At 39.8% G+C, this 20,710-nt stretch overlaps 1 protein-coding gene across 5 annotated transcripts in view; it reads right to left on the bottom strand.

The window, feature by feature from the left end:
* Window positions 1–20,710, bottom strand: part of nfic (nuclear factor I/C) — a 479,978-nt gene that overhangs the window by 80,518 nt on the left and 378,750 nt on the right. For all 5 annotated transcript variants that reach the window (XM_043721115.1, XM_043721114.1, XM_043721116.1 and 2 more), the window contains one exon: window positions 10,697–10,782. In XM_043721115.1, coding sequence (XP_043577050.1) covers window positions 10,697–10,782 — 86 coding nt within the window. The remainder of the gene's footprint in view (window positions 1–10,696; window positions 10,783–20,710) is intronic.

Here is a 20,710-nt window from a genome sequence, read left to right as displayed (position 1 = left end):
AAGGCTCCTTTAGGGCCTTGGATGGAGGTGAGGGAGGAGGTGTGGGTGCAGGTTTTGCAATTCCTGCGGTGGCAGGGGAAGGAGCCAGGATGGGAGGGTGGGTTGTAGGGGGGTGTGGACCCGACCAGGTAGTCACAGAGGGATCTTAGTCAGAGTGATGTATAAATTAGAGGTTACTTGAAAGTGATTGTGTTCCCAAAAGCTTGTGTCTTTTTGCATCCAGGTGGTTCAGGGTGTTGGCTTGGGAGGTGCTATCAAAGAATATAATATCATATAGTTTTATTGGGCAATATCAATAATTATTATGATAACTGACTGGGATTTTATTTGAGATTAAAAACCTTTGTTTAAAAAGGAGTTTGCACTAATATTAACTGTGTATATATATTCATGACATTCTGAAGTCTATATGACTGAGGCAATAACCAGCTATAACTTTGTTATAAGAGCATCAACTCCAGGATCCCTATTATAATAACTTTTAAAGAGCTCTGTTGTTCTTGTGAATAAATGCACGATTGTTGCAGGGATGAATCTGGGTACATGCATTGGAAATTGCCTCCTTGTATCAGTGTGAATAGGAATAAAATAAATTTGATAACATGGTTCAGAACAATCATCCCTGCTTGATGAAGTAAATGTATTTGGTCAGACACTGATTGCATTGGTGGACATTGTTGTGTAATAAAGTGAGAAGTTGCATAACCACTTCACTCACATTGAGGGTCCTGGCATTGGAACATGGGTGTCATCATTCTGAGAACTTGATAAGCTCATTGGATTCTGGAAGAATGTGAGGTGATCTCCCTGAAACATAAAAGATCCTGAGGTGGCTTGACAGGGTAGATGTTGAGAGAATGTTTCCGCTCATGAGGAAGTTTGGAATTGGGGACACAGTTTAAAAATAAGGAATCCCTCTTTTATGATGAGGAGGGTTTTCTTCTCTCAGAGGACTTAGTCTTTGGAAATTCTCTTTCACAGTGAGAAATGGAAGCTGGATCCTTGAATATGGTGACGTCTAAGGTTGACTATTTTTCATTTACAAGTGAATTAAGGGTTATGAAGGCAAGCAGGAAAGTACATACAAGGACACACTTAGATCAGCCATGACCTGACAAAATGATGAACAGGCACAAGAGGCCAGGTGGCTCCGTCAAACTCTTATTTCTTATGATTTTTCCCAACAAAGAATCACAGAAATGTTACAATACAGAAGGAAACAATTCAGCTCATCATGTCCGCACCAGCTCTCTCATTGAGTATTATGACTCATTGTCACTCTCCTGCGTTTTCCTTGTACTCTCCATAGTGTTTCTGTTTCCATTATTGTCTAACGTCCTCTTCAATGCCTCAATTGAACCTATCTCTAATAAATTTCCAGGCAACACATTCCACAGTCTATTTGTTGTGATTAAAAAAAAATTCTCACATTACATGAGCTTCTTTTGCAAATTACGTCAAATCTGTGACCTCTTGTTCTTGATTGTTTTATGAGCAGATGGAATTTCTCCCTATCTACTCTGTCCAGGTCTCTCAAGATTTTGAAAACATTTATAAAATTTTTCTTAGCCATTTATAAGCTTTTTTGTATCATCATAGCTAAAGTTTCTCAGCTCTGAACTATGGTCATAACCCTCTACTGTACTCTCTCCAATGCATTGACATCTTTCTTGAAGTGTGGTGCCCGGAACAGTGCACAATACAGTGCACAATACTCCAGCCAATGTCCAACTAATATCACGTACAAATTCAGCATAACCTGTTTTTTCTTGTACTCTATGTCCCCATTAATAAAGTCTAGGACATAGAATGCTTTATAACTGCTCCCTTTGTCCTGCTATCTGTAATGAATTATACATATAGACATGCAGATCTCTCTTCTCCTGTACGCCTTTTAGAGTAGCACATTTTATTTTATGCTGTTCTCTCATATTCTTTTGACTAAATTGCACCACCTCGCACACCTGCTTTGAACTTCATCTGCCACCTACCAGCTCAATCCACAAAGCTGTCCATGTCCTTTTGAAGTTCTACACCATCCTCATCACAGATCACAATGTTTCCAAGTCCTGTATCATCCAAAAGCTCTGAAACTGTTCTCTGTGCACCAAGATCTAGATCTTTAATATATCAGGAAAAGCAAGCGGCACCTGGGGAACTCCACATGAATCTGTTTGCTATCACTCAGCCAATTTTCTGTTCATGTTGCTACTGTTCCTCTTATTCCATGAGCTCTAACTTTGCTCACAAGTCCATTGTACACCACATCAATAATGTTATCTTTATCAACCCTCTCTGATATTTTGAGTCAGAGTCACAGAGTCATACAGCACAGAAACAGACCTTTCAGTCCAACCCGTCCCTGCCAATCAGACACGCCAAGTAAAAACAATGACTGCAGATGCTGGATACCAGAGTCCAGATTAGAGTGGTGCTGGAAAAGCATAGTAGTTCAGCCAGCATCCGAGAAGCAGTAAAATCGAGGGCCTCCTCTCACTTATCTCTCCACCCTTCAGGCTCTCTGCCTGTATTCCTGATGAAGGGCTTTTGCCCAAAACATCGATTTTACTGCTCCTCGGATGCTGCCTGAACTGCTGTGCTTTTCCAGCACCACTCCAATCAGACATGCCAATCTGACATAGTCCCATTTGCCAGCATTTGACCTTTATCCCTCTAAACCCTTCCCATTCATATACTTCAAAAAACTCCAGCATATCAGTTGTGCATTATTTTCCCTGAAGAAGTCCATGCGGTATCATAGAACATAGAAAAGTACAGCACAGAACAGGCCCTTAGGTCCACGATGTTGTGCAGAGACTTAATCTAAATGTAAGATATAGTCACTTAACCTATGCACCCTTCAACTCACTGCTATCCATGTGCATGTTTAGCAGTCACTTAAATGTCCCCAATGACTCTGCTTCCACCACCACAGCTGGCAATGCATTCCATGCATTCACAACTCTCTGCGTAAAGAACCTACTTCTGATATCTCCTTTATACCTTCCTCCTAATACCTTCAAACTAAAACTTTCCGTACCAGTCAATCCTGCGCTGGGGAAAAGTCTCTGGCTATTGACTCTATCTATTCCTCTCATTATTTTGTACACCTCGTTCAGGTCTCCTCTCTTCCGCCTTCTCTCCAGAGAGAAAAGTCTGAGCTTATTCAACCTTTCTTCATAAGGCAAGCCCTCCAGTCCAGGCAGCATCCTGGTAAACCTTCTTTGTACCCTCTCCAAAGCCGCAGTATCTTTCCTATAGTAGGACGACCAGAACTGGACACAATATTCCAGGGACTTGTAGAGCTGCAGCAAAACCTCGCGGCTCTTAAACTCGATCCCCCTGTTAATGAAAGCCAAAACACCATATGCTTTCTTAACAACCCTATGCACTTGGGTGGCAACTTTGAGGGATCTATGTACTTGCACACCCAGATCCCTCTGTTCCTCCACACTGCCAAGAATCCTGTCTTTAATCCTATATTCAGCATTCGAGTTTGACCTTCCAAAAATGCATCACTTCCCATTTATTCAGGTTGAACTCCATCTGCCATTTCTCAGCCCAGCTCTGCATCCTGTCTATGTCATGCTGCAGCCTGCAGTAAGCTCTGTATACTATCGATGACACCTCCAACCTTTGTGTCATCTGCAAATTTACTAACCCACCCCATAACCTCCTCATCCAAGTCATTTATAAAAACTACAAAGAGCAGAGGCCCAAGAACAGAGCCCTGTGGGACCCACTCAACACTGTCTTCCAGGCAGAATACTTTCCATCTACAACCACTCTCTGCCTTCTGTCAGCCAGCCAATTCTGAATCCAGATAGCCAAATCTCCCATATCCCATACTTCCTGACTTTATGAATGAGCCTACCATGGGGAACCCTATCAAATGCCTTGCTGAAATCCATATACACCACATCCACTGCTCGACCGACATCGACCTGTCTTAACACCTCCTCAAAGAACTCAATAAGATTTGTTAGGCATGACCTGCCCCTCACAATTTAATTAATTAATCCACATTTGTTCATGCGACTATCAATTTTATCCCAAATTATTGTTTCTAGATGTTTCCCCACCACCTAAGTTAAACTGAAACATATTCTTGCATAATTGCTGGGTTTATTCTTGTATTTTTTTTGACCAAGGGAGTAACATTTTCAATCCTGCAGTCCTCTGACACAACCTCTGAGTCTAAGGAAGAGTAAAACATTATGGTCAGACCCTCAGCAATTTCCACTGTCACTTCCTTCAGTATTGTTGGATGCATCTGATACAGTCCCAGTGATCTGTCAAATTTAATTGTTGACAGTTAATTGAATACATCCTCCACATAAATTTTGAATCCTTCCAGTGACTAAATTTCCTCACCATGGCCTGGGTAGTATCTGTTTTTCTTGAAAAAGACAGATGCAAAGTGTTCATTTAATGCCATAGCAATGGCCTCTAGTTCCATATACAAATTCCATTTTAGTCCCCAGATCCTGCTCCTCTTTTTACTATACTTTTACGATTTATGTGCCTCCAGAAGAATTTGAGTTTTCTTTTTATGCTAGCTACCAGTTAATCTTCAATAGCCCTCTTTGCTTCTCTTATTTGCTTTTTTTTATTTCTTTTCTGAACTGTCTACATTCAGCTTGATTCCCAATTATATTTTCTACCTGGCACCCGTCATCAGAACACTTTCCTATTTACCTTAATTTCTCTTTTCTTTTTTCATTCAGCAAGCTCAGGATTTCTTTGTATAATTTTTCCCTTTGAGTGAATATACATTAACTGTACCCAAACCTTTTCTTTAAAGATAGCCCACTGTTTAGCTCCAGCTTTTCCTGCCAACCTTATGCTCCAGTCTATTTGACTCAGCCATGTTGTTGCCCATTGAAGTTTGCTTGCCCCTGGTTAGTTATTTGTACTCTGGATTGCTCATTGTTCTTTTTCACTGTCACCCTAAACCTTTTTGATACAATGAAGACATCAGAAAAATGGACAGCAAGGCAACCTGAGCACTTAGTTAAGTGGTGACCAAAATGCAGATTGTACTTCTCCATCTCTGGCATGTTGCATTTACAACAGACTAAGACATTTATCACATTTCAGAAAAGCTTCTTCTGATTTGATTGGGTATCTTTCACTTGAATATTTACAAAAAAAAACACAATCAATAGTGGCGCAGTGCCAGCATCACCTCATTTGCAAGTTCACTTGAACTTTGAAAAGTTACAACAAAAACTGAGGAAAACTTAACTTATGGATGATGACATTTAGATTGAAATAGGCAATGCTTTCAAATCAAAACAATAAATTATTTGGACCAGAAAGAGAATGTAAATAAAAATGAAATTATTTGATAAATATGTTGTAATGATTGAGAAAGGAATTTGCTGCAAGTGTTTGAAATGCTAGTGACACAATAATACTTAAGATATTTTATTCTTACTGATATTTTGAGATTTAAAATTCAAAATGATGTTGCCTTCAGTCTAATAAATGCTGCCATCTTTCAATGTAAACCATACTGAAATCACGCATCTTTCTGACAAAAGTAAGGAGATAAACAAATGAAGAATTCTTTAATTGCTAATTTGAGCAATGAAATAATTTGGGTAATTATACAACACTCACTGGAAGTTTTTGATTATTCCTGTATTAAATTCATTTTGTGCCAAATCGCTTGCCATTTTAATTGTGAGTCATAAAAATTAACAGAATAAAGGACTTCAATCTTCAGCACAAGTCCCACTCACATCTCCCCGTCTTTCTGCTGTAGTTATTAGTGCCTGATATGCACTACCCCTCTTTTTATCGTCTATGCCTTCTTATTGTTTTACATTTACGGCAAACTAATACAAGTTTTCAATCATATCTATTAATATTGTAAAGCCCCTAACAATCATCTTACTCCTCCGACCTTTTCATTGGTCAAAAGACTAAAACATCGCTTTAGCATCAAAAATATCTTGTGGGTCATTTTTCACCCACAAGCACAGTTGTGACTAATCTCTACTTAAGTTGGGGGCATGTTTAAATATGCTCTCAGCTTTGCTTGCACTTCATAGCCCACATGTTCAAGAAATGAGCCATCTATCTTCCCTTCTTCAAAGAATTGTGTCATGTCTGATTGCCAAGAATGAATGCATGATACGTAGTCCCTGAGAAGTCTAATATACAACCATAATTAGGTATATCCTGTCACATATCTAATTATGAAAGGCTATTATTCAATTCATTTGTAAATGATATGTGACTACACCACAAATAGAGCACAACAGTTTATGTTTCTTGTGTCTTGACTCTTTATTCATATTTCATCAGATCCTTGTGAAATTTCTTATAATGTTAAATTCCAGTCGGGGAACAAAGTCTGAATAAGAAATTCTTCTGGCTAATATTTTTGAGTGCTCACTATATCATTGGAGCAAGACTGAGAATAGCAGTAATAATTGATGAAAAGCCACTGACTCCTGCCCACTAGTTTAGTTGCGCTGCACATGAGTCTTATTTTAAGGTAAACATAGCATCTGGAGGAAAATGTGGTGCTGTGCAATTCACATTGTCTCATTATTTCCAGCCACCCTACACTCTGGCACAATCTCTGTGAGCCCCACCACTAAGAGAAGGAAAGCTTTGTCTCTACCACCAGATGGTAGCATGGTGTGATATTAATTTCCATTTCTATCATCAATCAGCAATTTGGAGTACCTGAGGGCTTGGTTGTGAGACAATGTGACAACAACTACAAACAACAACTTGCATTTATATACTGCCTTTAATATAATCAAACAGGAAAAGGCTCCTCAGAAGAATTCAATAACTAAATTCAACACCGAGTTACAGTAAGAAATCCCTTGGTGCCTCTCAGACATTTGTTGTATTTACCTCAGGAGATTGAAAGGCTCGTGTTCCCATCACAAAGTTCAATCAATTATTTACTCATATCTATTCCTAAATCTGAAAGTCCATGTTCTTAACGATACAATAATTTTTCAATACTTTTTGACAGTTAAAATTCTGATTTATTTATTTAATGCTAATTTTCTCTGTCCTCACATTCTTCATGACTTTTTTTTTTAAAAAGGTGTCCATTTGTCTTCCATAATTTCTACTTGAGGTTTGTAGGATTATGAAAGGTTTTGAATAAATATCATTTTTTTTAAATCCACAGAATTGATGGGATATTTTCAGGATAATTAATCATCAAAGAAGGAAGTTGGAAGAAATCTTTTTGGAAACAGTGTTTGACATGAGGGACTTGGGTAAGAAATTGAAAAGGACAAACTAAAAGGATGTAAAGAAAAGGCAGTGAGATGGAATTACAGGGGGAAACTCCAATTGAAAGATCTTGCACCTGGACATCCTCACTTGGCTGAATGTAATTTCTATGATTCTCTCAATCTTTCCTCCAGTTTTTGTTTCTTCTTTCATTCCATTTTGTCAGGTTAACTATTCTTGGACTCATCCCCTCAAAGACACAGTCTGAGAGATACCCAATTGGTGACAGACAAGGCCGAAATGTCTTTTAGTATTTACCAATACCTACAGTTGCTTAGTTAACTCTTGACCCTAACTCCCTCCACAGCAGCATGGGCTTCATCATCTCAACTATGTGAATAAAATCAAGTTCCTTTGCAATACTGACCAATCAACAGAAAACTTTACCAGTAATAATTAGGAGAAAACGTTCACTCCAGAGAATTAGAAAGATATAGGTAAATTAGCTATAATAGAGAATCACTCACATTTTAAAAACAGAAAAGGAAAACAATTGCCAGAGATCATCATTTGGTCTGTGTTTGCAGACCTTTGGTTAAAAAGAAAGCAGAGAACATGATAAACATGTGAAGAAATCACTTTCTTTTGTGAAGAAATCAATGTGCAAATATGTAGCTATTGCTGTTATTCCTTTGCTAAGTAACTCCCCTGCTCGGGTACAATTGTATAAACAATATTCAGCTTCATGTATGAGCCTTCATTACAAACATTCACAGACTACTTGGCAGCATAAGTCATCACAACTAAGTGGGATACCAATCTCGACACTTCCGACTGGGTCCTTTTCATTTTTTTTAAGAAGATGGTTGGACCATTTCATGAAAATTTCTACTTCTGGGCATGGACTTATGTGCACAACTTGTTTAGTTCAGTGGGTGACATTTATTTTGATTTTCTAGAAGACGTTAAGGGTGGCATCACATTGGGGTCAGTGTGGGCTATTGCAAGATGTATCCACCTCGAGGACTGGACCAGGCTGCATCTCTGAATTCTTCACTTGCTCTTATACTGCGCACACTCTCTGAGCTTATCCAGAGTCTCACAGCAATCTGCCTTCCGTTCCCTTATCTTTCTACACACTCTCCCCTCAGTCAGAGAAACCAGGTTTGTATTACTTCGGTCTTGGCATCCCTTTCAGCACAGGCGGAAAGACAGTAAACTTGTCAACGGGCTTCCATCAAGTCAAGGGGGAATTGCTGTAGCTCCGGGATTCCCAGCTCTGCGAGTTAAGGGCAGCCCTCAATACCAGTCCAGACCCTGCTTGAGTGGTCAGAGTCAGAGTACTCTCATCATAATGGATGAGAAGGTGAGTGACGGACAGAACATCACCAACCTTGACTCCTTCTATTCTTTTGTGGGCTGTTTTCCTCAGGGAATTAGAGAGAGGCTGGTATTATGGGAGATTAAACTGGGTGGCACTGCTAATAGCGTTGAAGCATCTGGGGTGGTGACCTGGAAGTGGGGCATGAAGGGTTATAAAGTCAGGAGTTGGGAGTTGGTTAAGGTGACTGAGGGAAATGTTACAGGCAATAGTGTTGGTGGTAGAGCATGAGACTTGGTGGCTAGGGTGGGGTGGACAGCAACGGGGAATAGAATGAGTATGAGGTATTGAAGAGAAGGTGGTGGAATTTACCCTGCATTGCAGACAAGGTTAGATCTTTAGCCTTGATTTCAATTCTCTGCTTGGGTGTGCTGAGGCAGGAGAATTCCCATGCTGCAAATGTGACCCCCACAAATAGCCAGCCCCTGCATTCCATTTTTTCAGTGTAAAGGTGCAGCTGGACTGAATTCGGAGTCAGTTTGCAAGCTTAGCAAGAGTAGAAGAGGTTGGGGAGAAAGCTGCCTCAGCAGTTAAGCATTGTGACTAAAATTTTAAATAAAACATCAAACATTCCTCCAGCCCTCATCACTCCCTTACTTGTCCTCACACCCACATGCTCCCCATGACCCATGAATGCCAACTCATGCTACTGAAAGACCTCTATCTATACATCCCCTATGATCCATCATAGGCAAATGGAACCCCATGACCCTCTATATATTCCCATGGCGGTTATATTCCCATACTAAGACATTGCCCACTTCCACCTTTAACCCTACCCCATGAAGTGAGTTCATCTAGTATCCACAAGAATCCATGCTCAAAGGAGAACAAATGATGTTTTATTATTTAAAATCCTACATTTCAGATTACACTCAGTTGACAAGAGCACTTTCATTCATAGGAACATATTTTGATGGTGTTGACAGTTCTTAGCAGATTGACACTTCTTGTCAAGTTGGGCAGTTCCTTCTGTTTTTGTGCTCAATTTTCTCCAAACCTAACAATCCTTAGGGACACCATATACCCTCGGAGCCACAAAGATCTCTGACTTCTACCCTCAAGGTATCCCGGGACCAGATCCATAGGGATATCTCAATTCTCAAAAAAGGGTTTTCTGGATGTCTTGGAGTAACACACTGAGGACAGACCTACTCTTACCTGGTTAACCGCCACTTTCCAGGTTCCAGACACCAAGGACTCCAAAACGCAACTTGAGTGGAGGTAGCTGATCATTTAAATGACCAGATGCTTCTACAATCTGAGTGTGCATGACCCACCTGTCCTCAAGAAAATGGGAAAAGCAAGGTTCCGAGAAGCAACTTAGGAATTTGGTTGTCTTTTGGCATTTTTGTCATAGTTGACAGCGTCTTCATTGTGGCAAAATTATGGGACTTTGTGTTTGTTACTGTAACAATACCAAAGGTATTGTTTGACTGTAGCATTGGTCAATATCTGATATAACATCAAAAGGCCATTTCTGTAACCCAAGTCTTAAATAGCAAAGAACTATGCTGGAAGGGAACTTCAGTAACATTACCCCTAAACACATGCTATCAAAGTTGTTTCGATTTTAATACTATTTTAATTAATGCTTGGAGAACGTTTGCTGTAGCCAAAAATAAATTCTAGATTCTGAGGATGAGAAAACATATTCAAAGGGCTACAAATAAATGGCTGTCTTCAAAAAGTATATAACTTTCAAATAAATCATTCAGATAAATTGTGATGTAAATTTTTCAAAGGAGCAATACCCTTTTGCTTATAAACACAGTTACATTTTCATGTAGAATGTCTGCAGTAACCCGTGCCACTGTAATCAATTATGCACACAGTACATTGAATGAACACTCTCAAGATGTTTCTTATAACAGTAAATAGATAATAAATTGGCTTGAAGTATAGTCAGCCAAGAAAAATGAGTCTATTCTCTAAAGACCTGCATGGTCAGATTAGGGGATAGTTCTTGGAACAGTGCATTTTCTTGATATAAACAGTTTATCAAACTTTTGTGATGTTTTCAATGCTGAGATGGGCCACACTTGCAAGGAAGACAAACTAATTACATACAAACCATCAATTAAATTAGAACTGCAACATTACCTGTGGCTGATAAAGGCTGCCAGGATCTCTTGGTCCTATTCCCACAAAGGAACGATTAGCTGGGGGTGTGCCAGGTGTCGTGTAGGCTGAAATGAAATTTTAAAAATGTTTGTAGTAATGGATAGACCCACAATAAAAAATTGCAATATGGACCTTTGTGTTTTTTTTGATATTGTTTTGATGAAAATATTTGAATGTAAAGGAATAAGTGAAATGTTTTTATATGCATACTTATAAAGATACACAAAGAAACTATCTAAATTGCAAAAATGTAAAGAGCTCAGCTTCAAATATTACATATGTCCATCACCACTTGGGTCTCTATCATAATCCATCTGCTGCTGAAACCATTATCAATGATGTTTGCCGCCTCCAGACTTTGCTATTTTTTTGGTCTTCTTGTTTGCCTGCTATCCACGCTCTGAAAGATTCAGCTCATCCAAAGCTTTGCTGTTCATATCCTATACCACATCCAACTCTACCCACTATCTCTATATTCCTTGCTGGGCCATATTGGCTCCTAATCCCTCAAATCATCTTTCCTGTGTTTTAATTCATTCATGGGCTCAGCTTCCTGTTGTTGTTATCTCCTCCAGCCTGACAATTCTGTGCTCTAAACTTTCAATTTCTCCAATTCAGGCCTATTTTATATCTGCTTCTTTGGTCCGCTACTTGGTTTTCAGATTGGTTTCCAACTTTAGAAGCTCTTTAACCAAGAGATCCGATTCCAAACCCTTGAATTTCTCCACCTCCACTTCATTCTTTAAGACTGTAAAACACAACTCATTGACTTAGCTTTTTGGCTATTTCTTTTTATATATTTCTTTTGGCTTGGCATCTTTTTCTAAGTGCACCTGTATGAATCTGTGTGAAGCATGTGTGACATTTTCTAATCTAAACAATATTCGGGAATGGCTACCAAGTTACAACAAGAAACTGGGAGAAATCTTGTAGAACTTCAGTGCAAAAAAATTTACTATAAATTATTGAAGTGAAATGTTTAATTGAACAAGTTGGCTGTGGGGTAAAAAGTAATTTCCTGATTTAGTTCTTTATTTAGTTCTATTTCAGGTAACAAAAGTAGAATTTATTCTCAGCTGTAAATATAAAATTGAAAGCAGGTGCAGGCAGACTGGGGGTAAAGGGGAAATCAATTAAAATATACCGACAATTAAGGTAAATGTTTAAAGAGTTAATTTCTGCAGTTTTGTCAGCTGAAATATTATTTCCTGTATTGTCATACCTCCAAATCAACCAGGCATTAGCAATGAGAAAGCCATTAGTTATAATTTGTATACCACTGTCAATAAAACTAAAAGTGATTAACATTGTTTGCTTGAAAATTTTAAAAGCAAATGGCTTAATTCAAGTATACTGTGTAACTCAGTGCAGTTAAACTTAGCAATTACAGAAACAAAAAGCCACTGCCAAAATGAAAATTTCTAGTCAATATATGGGATATCCACTGTGTCTTGCATGAACTCACAATAATGAAAAACATCACATCACTAGATTATATGGGCTAACCTGTAAAGAATTGCAAGAATAAATGGTGATAATGTGAACATTTCAAGGTATTTCACTCAGGATGTTAATAACTGCAAAAGGAAGAATCTTCCTTTATGTTTAGATTAGATTACTTACAGTGTGGAAACAGGCCCTTCGGCCCAACAAGTCCACACCGCCCGCCGAAGCGCAACCCACCCATACCCCTACATTTACCTCTTACCTAACACTAATTTAGCATGGCCAATTCACCTGACCTGCACATCTTTGGACTGTGGGAGGAAACCGGAGCACCCGGAGGAAACCCACGCAGACACGGGGAGAACGTGCAAACTCCACACAGTCAGTCGCCTGAGGCGGGAATTGAACCCGGGTCTCTGGTGCTGTGAGGCAGCAGTGCTAACCACTGTGCCACCGTGCTGCCCACAATGTTATTTGGCTTTATCTTACTTCAAATCTTATAAAGACCCCTGAACTATATTGCCAAGTCCCGGCACATAAAAACATGCTTGCTCTGTTTTATTACATTGACATAATATTTAATGCAATTCGGTAGACTGACTTTCATAAGGTATGTGTGCCAAGAGTCCTACCTGCCTAATCTCCTAACTCGCAGTCCTTTTATACTTTGACCACCCTCCCATGCCAGGTCTGCAAAAGAAATTCATGATGATGGCAAGCTTATATAACAAACTGATCTGAAATTTCATTGGAGCCACTCTGTTTCCATCAACACTCAATAACCCCATTTGCCCACTTTAAAAAAAAAGGCTGAATTTTCCCAGTCCCTAAACAACACAGGGAATAGCAAGCCAGATAGGAAAATATACCACATTTGTAATATTAGATTCTTCACATTGAAAAGAAGTTAGATTTTACATCCTAGTTTTGAATGGCAAGATAAGATTCTCACCAGCGAGCAGCAAGAGGCCTGTTTGCAAGCATTTAGATGTCGTTAGTACTAATCTCTTCTATATGCAGTTCTCTTATCTCCCATGTACATGGATAGCGTGAGAATGGATACCTGACCAGTACACTCCATCCTCCAGGAGTGCAGTCCTCACAATTTCATGGTATACTCCATGCGCAGTGAGCACATACAACCCTGTCCATGGAGGTTGGCATCAGCCACCTAGCAGCCTCTTCAATGTCATGAAATATCTCTGACTCCCTTAGACTACAGATCTTTATTTCAATACTGCATTTTGGAGCACACCAAAACTTTTCATTGGAATGCTGTTGCCAAGAGATTTTGTGTGCACGGACAGGCACCCAACTCATATATCAGTGCAGGGTGCTCCTCAGGCATCCTTACGTCTTTGTTTAGTGATTACTCAGTTTGCATCTAAAGTCAGGCTCTCTTCTAAAGATCCACTGGGGTCCTGTGTAGCATTCAACAATCTTTGTATGTATCAAGGCTGTTACTGATACAAGTTTTGATAGAAGACACAGTTTCATCTTGTTTTCCTGTGCCTGGATATTGCCAAGAGAGATGCATTCTCAAGGTGACTGCACACATGCTGCTTTGAGAGTGCAGTATCATAGTGTAACACACTTCATTAACAGAACAATGTTCCATTTCATCAATATCCAATTTAACTGTGACCGTTAGTATCTCATCTTAGAAGTCTGCGCCAAGTACCTTCAGAGCTGCCATGATGTAAATATCCTTGAGAACTCTCATGTTTCTGTTTCAAGGGCTGGATACCTTACAGGGATGGTTACTGGGTAACTAATGAGTCACCATTACAGGTGTCCTTACTATCTCCAAATTACTAGGTACAAGGGTCTGCAACCATAGTTAATGAGTTTGTTTTGCAACCCTTGACTGAGGGCTGTCAATCAGGGATACAATACAGTTCATTGTTTAACCAGATTCATAATGGAGTAGATGATAGGCATGGTGGAGATGAGGTTCTAATGCTTCGATCAGTCTTGCAGTACAGTTCAACAGAGCCACCTAACTCTAGCATGGTGTACCCTGCACAACTGGAACAGGCAAAGAGGGGAGATGATGGACAGTGAAGAGCTGGGAGAGCAATAGCAGTCTTTTGAGCAGGAGGAATATAACCTTCAGCCTGGCAGAGCAGTGCAATGTTGGTGCAACAAGCCATTGACACACGGTTGAAGTGAATCAAAGTTGAATGTAGTAATCATTCATTGGCTGTAAGTTTGTTGGTGTTCAAAAGCAAAGCAGTCTCCGTCTGTTTTGAGAAGCAAATGGAGATCTTCTTCATTTGTTTTATCTTCTCTTTTGTTACAGTTGAATAAAAGGGAACATTTTCAACTTTTTGAAGGTTTTCTAACATGCAATGTTCTCACATTAACAATGAGATGATGTTATGCCACGTTGAGCATTCGGGCAATTGTAGTACTCCCTTGGGGAGAGTTCCAGGACAGGTTCATGCTAAGTCTTGGTAGTCTTTGCAGCTTGATTCTTCTGGATGCAGTTATAATGACAGTCAATCAGGCAGGTGATGATATTAAACAGCAATACTTTTCGGAATGTGAGCTTGTGTTTGCTGTTCAGTGTCATCTGCGCCACCTCAAACATTTTTCTTTTTAATTCTTCTCTCACTACATGCTACAGTGAAGGACAGCTCCCAGCGAGCACAGCTTGAGCTGATTCTCAGCTGGGTTTTAAATATGGTGCCAGTGCTGGGAGCCCTGGGTAGTCTTAGCAGCGTTAAGTACTTCTGCCATTGTTGAGTGCATGATAATGCTCAAGGCGTGGCATATACATAATGAGATGAGCTGCAGAGAATTGTGTGAGATAACTCATTAGGGCAATAGAATGAAATGCTCCACAAAACTCCCCAATGTTAACATTTAGCTGATTTTTGATAAAAATCAGCCTGGGGTTTCTGCTACATTTCTGAGGAACATATAATGGCTGTGCTTTAGTGATTCCCTACAAATTCCTGTCACTACTTTGTCTTCTGCAGGTACTGAGGCTCCACCTATCCAGCAGCCTACAAAAGGTGACCAACCTTCTCAGCATTGACCTGTGTTTCAGAGACACTGTTGCTGATTTGTCACTGCTGCATTTACCTCAGGGCTAATGGGATCAGAGTGTTCAGAGGGCCAGAATTAACTACAGCTTGAAATCTTTCAGAATTTGCTAACATAGGCTCAATAATCACTGAGGAGTTAATGGAAAATCACCACTCTTCACAGCACTTTCTAAGCAGTATGAGCCTGAGCACCAATGCATGCAGGAATTGGAGAAGAAACTCACCCCTGCTGTCCTTTATTCCTTGCCTGCTCTATCCTCATGATCATCCACTAATATCCACTAACATAGGCAAATAATCCGAGAATAAAGCATCTTATACATATTTAAGAAGATAAACATTGAGGGCAGCTGTCCTGTTTCATAGAATCCCCACAGTGTGGAAGCAGGCCATTCGGCCTATTGAGTCCACAATGACCTCTGAAGAGCATTCCACCTCGACTCACATCTCTTCCTTATCGCTGTAACCCTGCATTTCCCATGGCTAATCCACCTAGCCTGCACATTCCTGGACACTATGAGCAATTTAGCATGGTCAATCCATCTAACCTTTGGACTGTGGGAGGAAACTGGAGTACCTGGAGGAAACCTACGCACACAGCGGAAGAACATGCAATCTCCACACAGATAGTCACCCAAGGCTGGAATTGAATCCGGGTCTCTGGTGCTTTGAGGCAGCAGTGTTAATCACTGAGCCACTGTGTTGTCTGTCAGTCAGAACTCTTGTGACTAACTGAATGACTGACTTCTTTTGTTAAGTTTCTACTTTTGTACCAATGCTATCTCCCTTCCTGAAAACAAATCGGCTATTTCAAATAGGAAGAGAAAGTTGAGAAGAGTGTTCCTGCTCTTAGACTAACTCTTCTTTTAACCCTTATGAGTTTACATATATAGGAATGGGTGCTTGCAATATATAAATGTATCATAAATAAATCATTACTTACAATAAATGATTCAAAACTATCACCATCTTGGTAAATATTACCCTTTTCAGATGATTACCATGCCCATTTATGAAATTTGTAATGTAAATTATTCAGTATGTTCATGGTGAGTCTTTAAGCAAACACTGTTGACCCAGAATTGCAGCCAAATGGTAACTGCTTAAATTTTTAACCACACACTAAGGGCATTTTAAATTTAAATCATTTTTGTTCTGCCTGTTTTAATATTGTTATTCAAAGACATGTTTTTCAGATGTTCTCAGTCACAGAAATGCATTGTTTTAAAATGTGTTTGGTATTAATTATTTACAAAACTTACAAGGTGAAAAGTTCCAGCTTTTCTAAATGAGTACATATTCATTATGGTCTCTTAACATTTGATTTTACTGCTTTTGTCTCAGAAAGTCCCCCAAAAGGCCACAGAAAGAACAGAAGAATAAAGGTAGATGATGCCTTTCTTAATACTGGGAAGTTCTAAAGCAAATTTACAGGTACAACTGAAGTGCAGCCAGTGTTGTAATTAGGGAACTCAGGCAGCCAATGTGTGCACAGTGAGATCCCACAAATAGCAATGAGCTATCAGCCGGTTAATCAGTTGCAGTGGCATCGACTGAGAAATATACATTCATCAAAGAAAAAAAATCAAGGGGACTCCCTGAATCTTCTTTAAATAGTATCTGGCTATCTGTTAAGTTGGCCAGAGAAAACAGAAAGTCATAAATTTAACTGTTCATCTTAAAGATGGCACCTCCACAGCACATCTCTCCCTCAGTCCAAATGCATCCTCACAACTGAGTGGGGCTCAAACTACTGATCTTTTGACTCAAGCTCATTCATACTCCACTGTTCCAAGGCTGACACTTTATTAGATTGGATAAGCTGATTAGATTTTGGAAGATTTGTGCAGTATTGAGGTTCAGCAATTTATGCGTGAAATTTGAATACTTCAATTCAGAATACAATCAAATAAGGATCTGAAACAGGGCAATACATACACTAACTACAGAACCCAATCATCTCAATGAAAGTGAGATGACAATCTTAAAGCCAATTTGCTGCATGGAATCCAATGTGGCAATTTTTCTTCTTCTTAAGCATGTTCAATCTGCAAAGCTATGAATTTAAATGAAAAGTCCAATATTTTTATGGACTTAAAGGAGAAATCTATTTTACCAAACTGTCACAAAATCCTATATATTAGATACAAGCTCTCTATATATTTATCACTACCTGTCACTTGTTTCTCGTTACTGCAAATTGTGCTTTAAAATTGCATGCTAAAAGCAGTCTGGAAGCATTTTGCTCCTGATCGTCTTTAGTCCCACAAAGTCAATTCTCTGGCTACTATCTGAACCAAATTGTTCACAACCTAACTGCCCTTTTACCCTAAGATGAGGTTCTGTCCATGTACTCTGTTTGTGTCAATTTGCATCCCCATAATGTTCTCAGTCTCCACAGTAATCCGTCTGTTGCTGCAACCCTCATTATTTTCAAACCCGGCTATTCAAATGTTCCTGTGGCTGGCCTCCCATCCTGCATCTCTACAAATCTGCACCATTCTGCCGCCCAAATTGTAACTTGCACCAAGTTCTGTTCACTTCTCAATTAGCCATAGAGTCATAGAGATGTACAGCATGGAAACAGACTCTTTGGTCCAACTTGTCCATGCAACCAAATATCCTAACCTAATCTAGTCTCATTTGGCACCATATCCTTCTAAACACTTTCTATTCACATACCCATCCCGATGCCATTTAAATGCTGTGATTGTACGACTCCACCACTTTCTCTGGCAGCTCATTCTACACACACCACGCTTTGTGTGACAAAGGTTGCCCTTTTGGACGCTTTTATATTTTTCCCCTCTCATCCTAAACCTATGCCCTCCAGTTTTAGACTCCCCAACTCCAGGGAAAAGGCCTTGTCTATTTATTCTATCCATGCCTCTGATGATTTTATAAACCTCTACAAGGCCACCCTTCAGTCTCCGACACTCCAGGGAAAACAGCCCCAGCTTATTCAGCCTCTCCCTGTCACTCAAATCCTCGAACCCTGACAACATCCTTGTACATCTTTTCTGAACCCTTTCAAGTTTCACAACATCTTTCTGATATGAAGGAGACCAGAACTGCATGCAATATTCCAAAAATGGCTGAACCAATGTCCTATACAGCTGCAACATGACCTCCCAACTCCTGTACTCAATGCTCTGACCAATAAATGAAAACATACCAAATTTCTTCATTACTATCCTATCTACCTGCAACTCCACTTTCAAGGAGCTATGAACCTGTACTCCAAGGTCTCTTTGTTCAGCATCATACCCCAGGAACTTACCATTAAGTGTATAAGTCTTGCTAAGATTTGCTTCTCCAAATACCAAATGTCTTCATTACTATCCTATCTACCTGCAACTCCACTTTCAAGGAGCTATGAACCTGTACTCTCTTTGTTCAGCATCATACCCCAGGAACTTACCATTAAGTGTATAAGTCTTGCTAAGATTTGCTTCTCCAAAATGCAGCACCTCCATCTGCCACTCCTCATCCCACTGACCCATCTGATCAAGATCCCGTTGTACTCTGAGGTAACATGTCTACTACACCTCCAATTTTGGTGTCATCTGCAAACTTACTAACTATACCTCCTACCTTCACATCCAAACCATTTATATAAATGATGAAAAGTAGTGGACCCAGCACCAATCCTTGTGGCACACCACTGATCACAGGCCTCCAGTCTGAAAAGTAACCCTCCACTGCCACCCTGTCATCTACCTTCAAGCCAGTTCTATATCCAATAGGCTAGTTCTCCCTGTATTCCATGAGATATAACCTCGCTAACCAGTATTCCTCAAGGAACATTGTCGAACGCCTTATTGAAGTCCATTTAGATTACGTCCACCACTCCACCCTCATCAATGTTCTTTGTTACTTCAAAAAACTCAATCAAGTTTGTGAAACATGAGTTCCCAAGCATGAAGCCATGCTGACTATCCCTAATCAGTCCTTGCCTTTCCAAGGCAAGTAGATACATATAAATCCTGTCCCTCAGGATTTCCTCCAACAACTTGACCTCCACTGATGTAAGGCTCACTGGTCCATAGTTCTCTGGCTTGTCCTTACAACGTTTCTTAACTAGGGGCGCCACATTAACCAAACTCCAGTCTTATTTCACCTCACCTGTGACTATCGATGATACAAATATCTCAGTAAAGGGCCTAGCAATCACTTCCCTGGCTTCCCAAAGAGTTCTAGAGTACACCTGATCAGGTCCTGGGGATTTATCCACTTCGAGATGTCACCATCTATTTCTCCACATTCTAAATCCTCCATGTCCACCACAGTAAACAATGATGTAAAATACTTGTTCAGTATCCGCCCCATCTCCTGCCGCTCCACACATAGGATGCCTTGCTGATCTTTGAGGGGCCCTATTCTCTCTCTAGTTATCCTCTTGTCCTTAATGTATTGGATTCTCCTTAACCATATTTGCCAAAGCTATCCCATATCCCCTTTTTGCCCTCCTAATTTCCCTCTTAAGTATACTCCTACTGCCTTTATACTCCAACGATTCACTCAATCTCTCTTGTCTATACCTGACATGCTTCCTTCTGTTTCTTAACCACCCTCAATTTCTCTACACAGCCAGCATTCCCTACATATACCGGCCTTTCCTTTCACCCTAACAGGAACATATTGTCTCTGGTCTTTTGTTATCTCATTTTTGAAGCCTTCCTATTTTTCAGCCGTCCCCTTTACCTGCGAACATCTGCCCCCATTCAGTTTTTGAAAGGTCTTGTCTAATATTCTCAAAATGAGCCTTACTCCAATTTAGAATTTCAATTTTCAGATCTGGTCTATCCTTTTCCATCATTACTTTAAAACTAATGGAATTATGATCACTGGCCCCAAAGTTCTCCCCCACTTACACCTCAGTCACCTGCCCTGCCTTATTTCCCAAGAGTAGGTCATGTTTTGCACTTTCTCTAGTAGGTACATCCACATACTGAATCAGAAAATTTTCTTGTACACACTTAACAAATTCCTCTCCATCTAAACTGTTAACACTATGGCAGTCCCAGTCCACGTTTGGAAAGTTAAAATCTCCTACCATAACTACCCTATTATTCTTCTTGTGATCTCCTTACAAATTTGTTTCTCAATTTCCTGCTGACTGTTAAGAGGTCTGTAATACAATCCCAATAAGGTGATCATCTCTTTCTTATTTCTCAGTTCCACCCAAATAACTTCCCTGGATGCATTCCCAGGAATATCCTCCCTAAGAACAGCAGTAATGCTATCCCTTATCAAAAACATCACTCCCCCTCCTCTCTTGCCCCTCTTACTATCTTTCCTATAGGATTTCTATCATGGAACATTAAGCTACCAGTCCTGTCCATCCCTGAGCATCTTTCTATAATTGCTATGATATCCTAGTAACATATTCCTAACCATGCTTTGAGTTCATCTACCTTCTCTGTTAGACCTCTTGCGTTGAAGGAAATGCAGTTTAATTTATCAGTCCTATCTTGTTCTCTGCTTTGTCCCT

The sequence above is a fragment of the Chiloscyllium plagiosum genome, chromosome 31 (assembly GCF_004010195.1).
Source record: "Chiloscyllium plagiosum isolate BGI_BamShark_2017 chromosome 31, ASM401019v2, whole genome shotgun sequence".
Taxonomy (NCBI): Eukaryota; Metazoa; Chordata; class Chondrichthyes; order Orectolobiformes; family Hemiscylliidae; genus Chiloscyllium; species Chiloscyllium plagiosum.
Note: the sequence above shows the minus strand (reverse complement) of the source record. Positions and strands in the feature narration are given on the sequence as shown.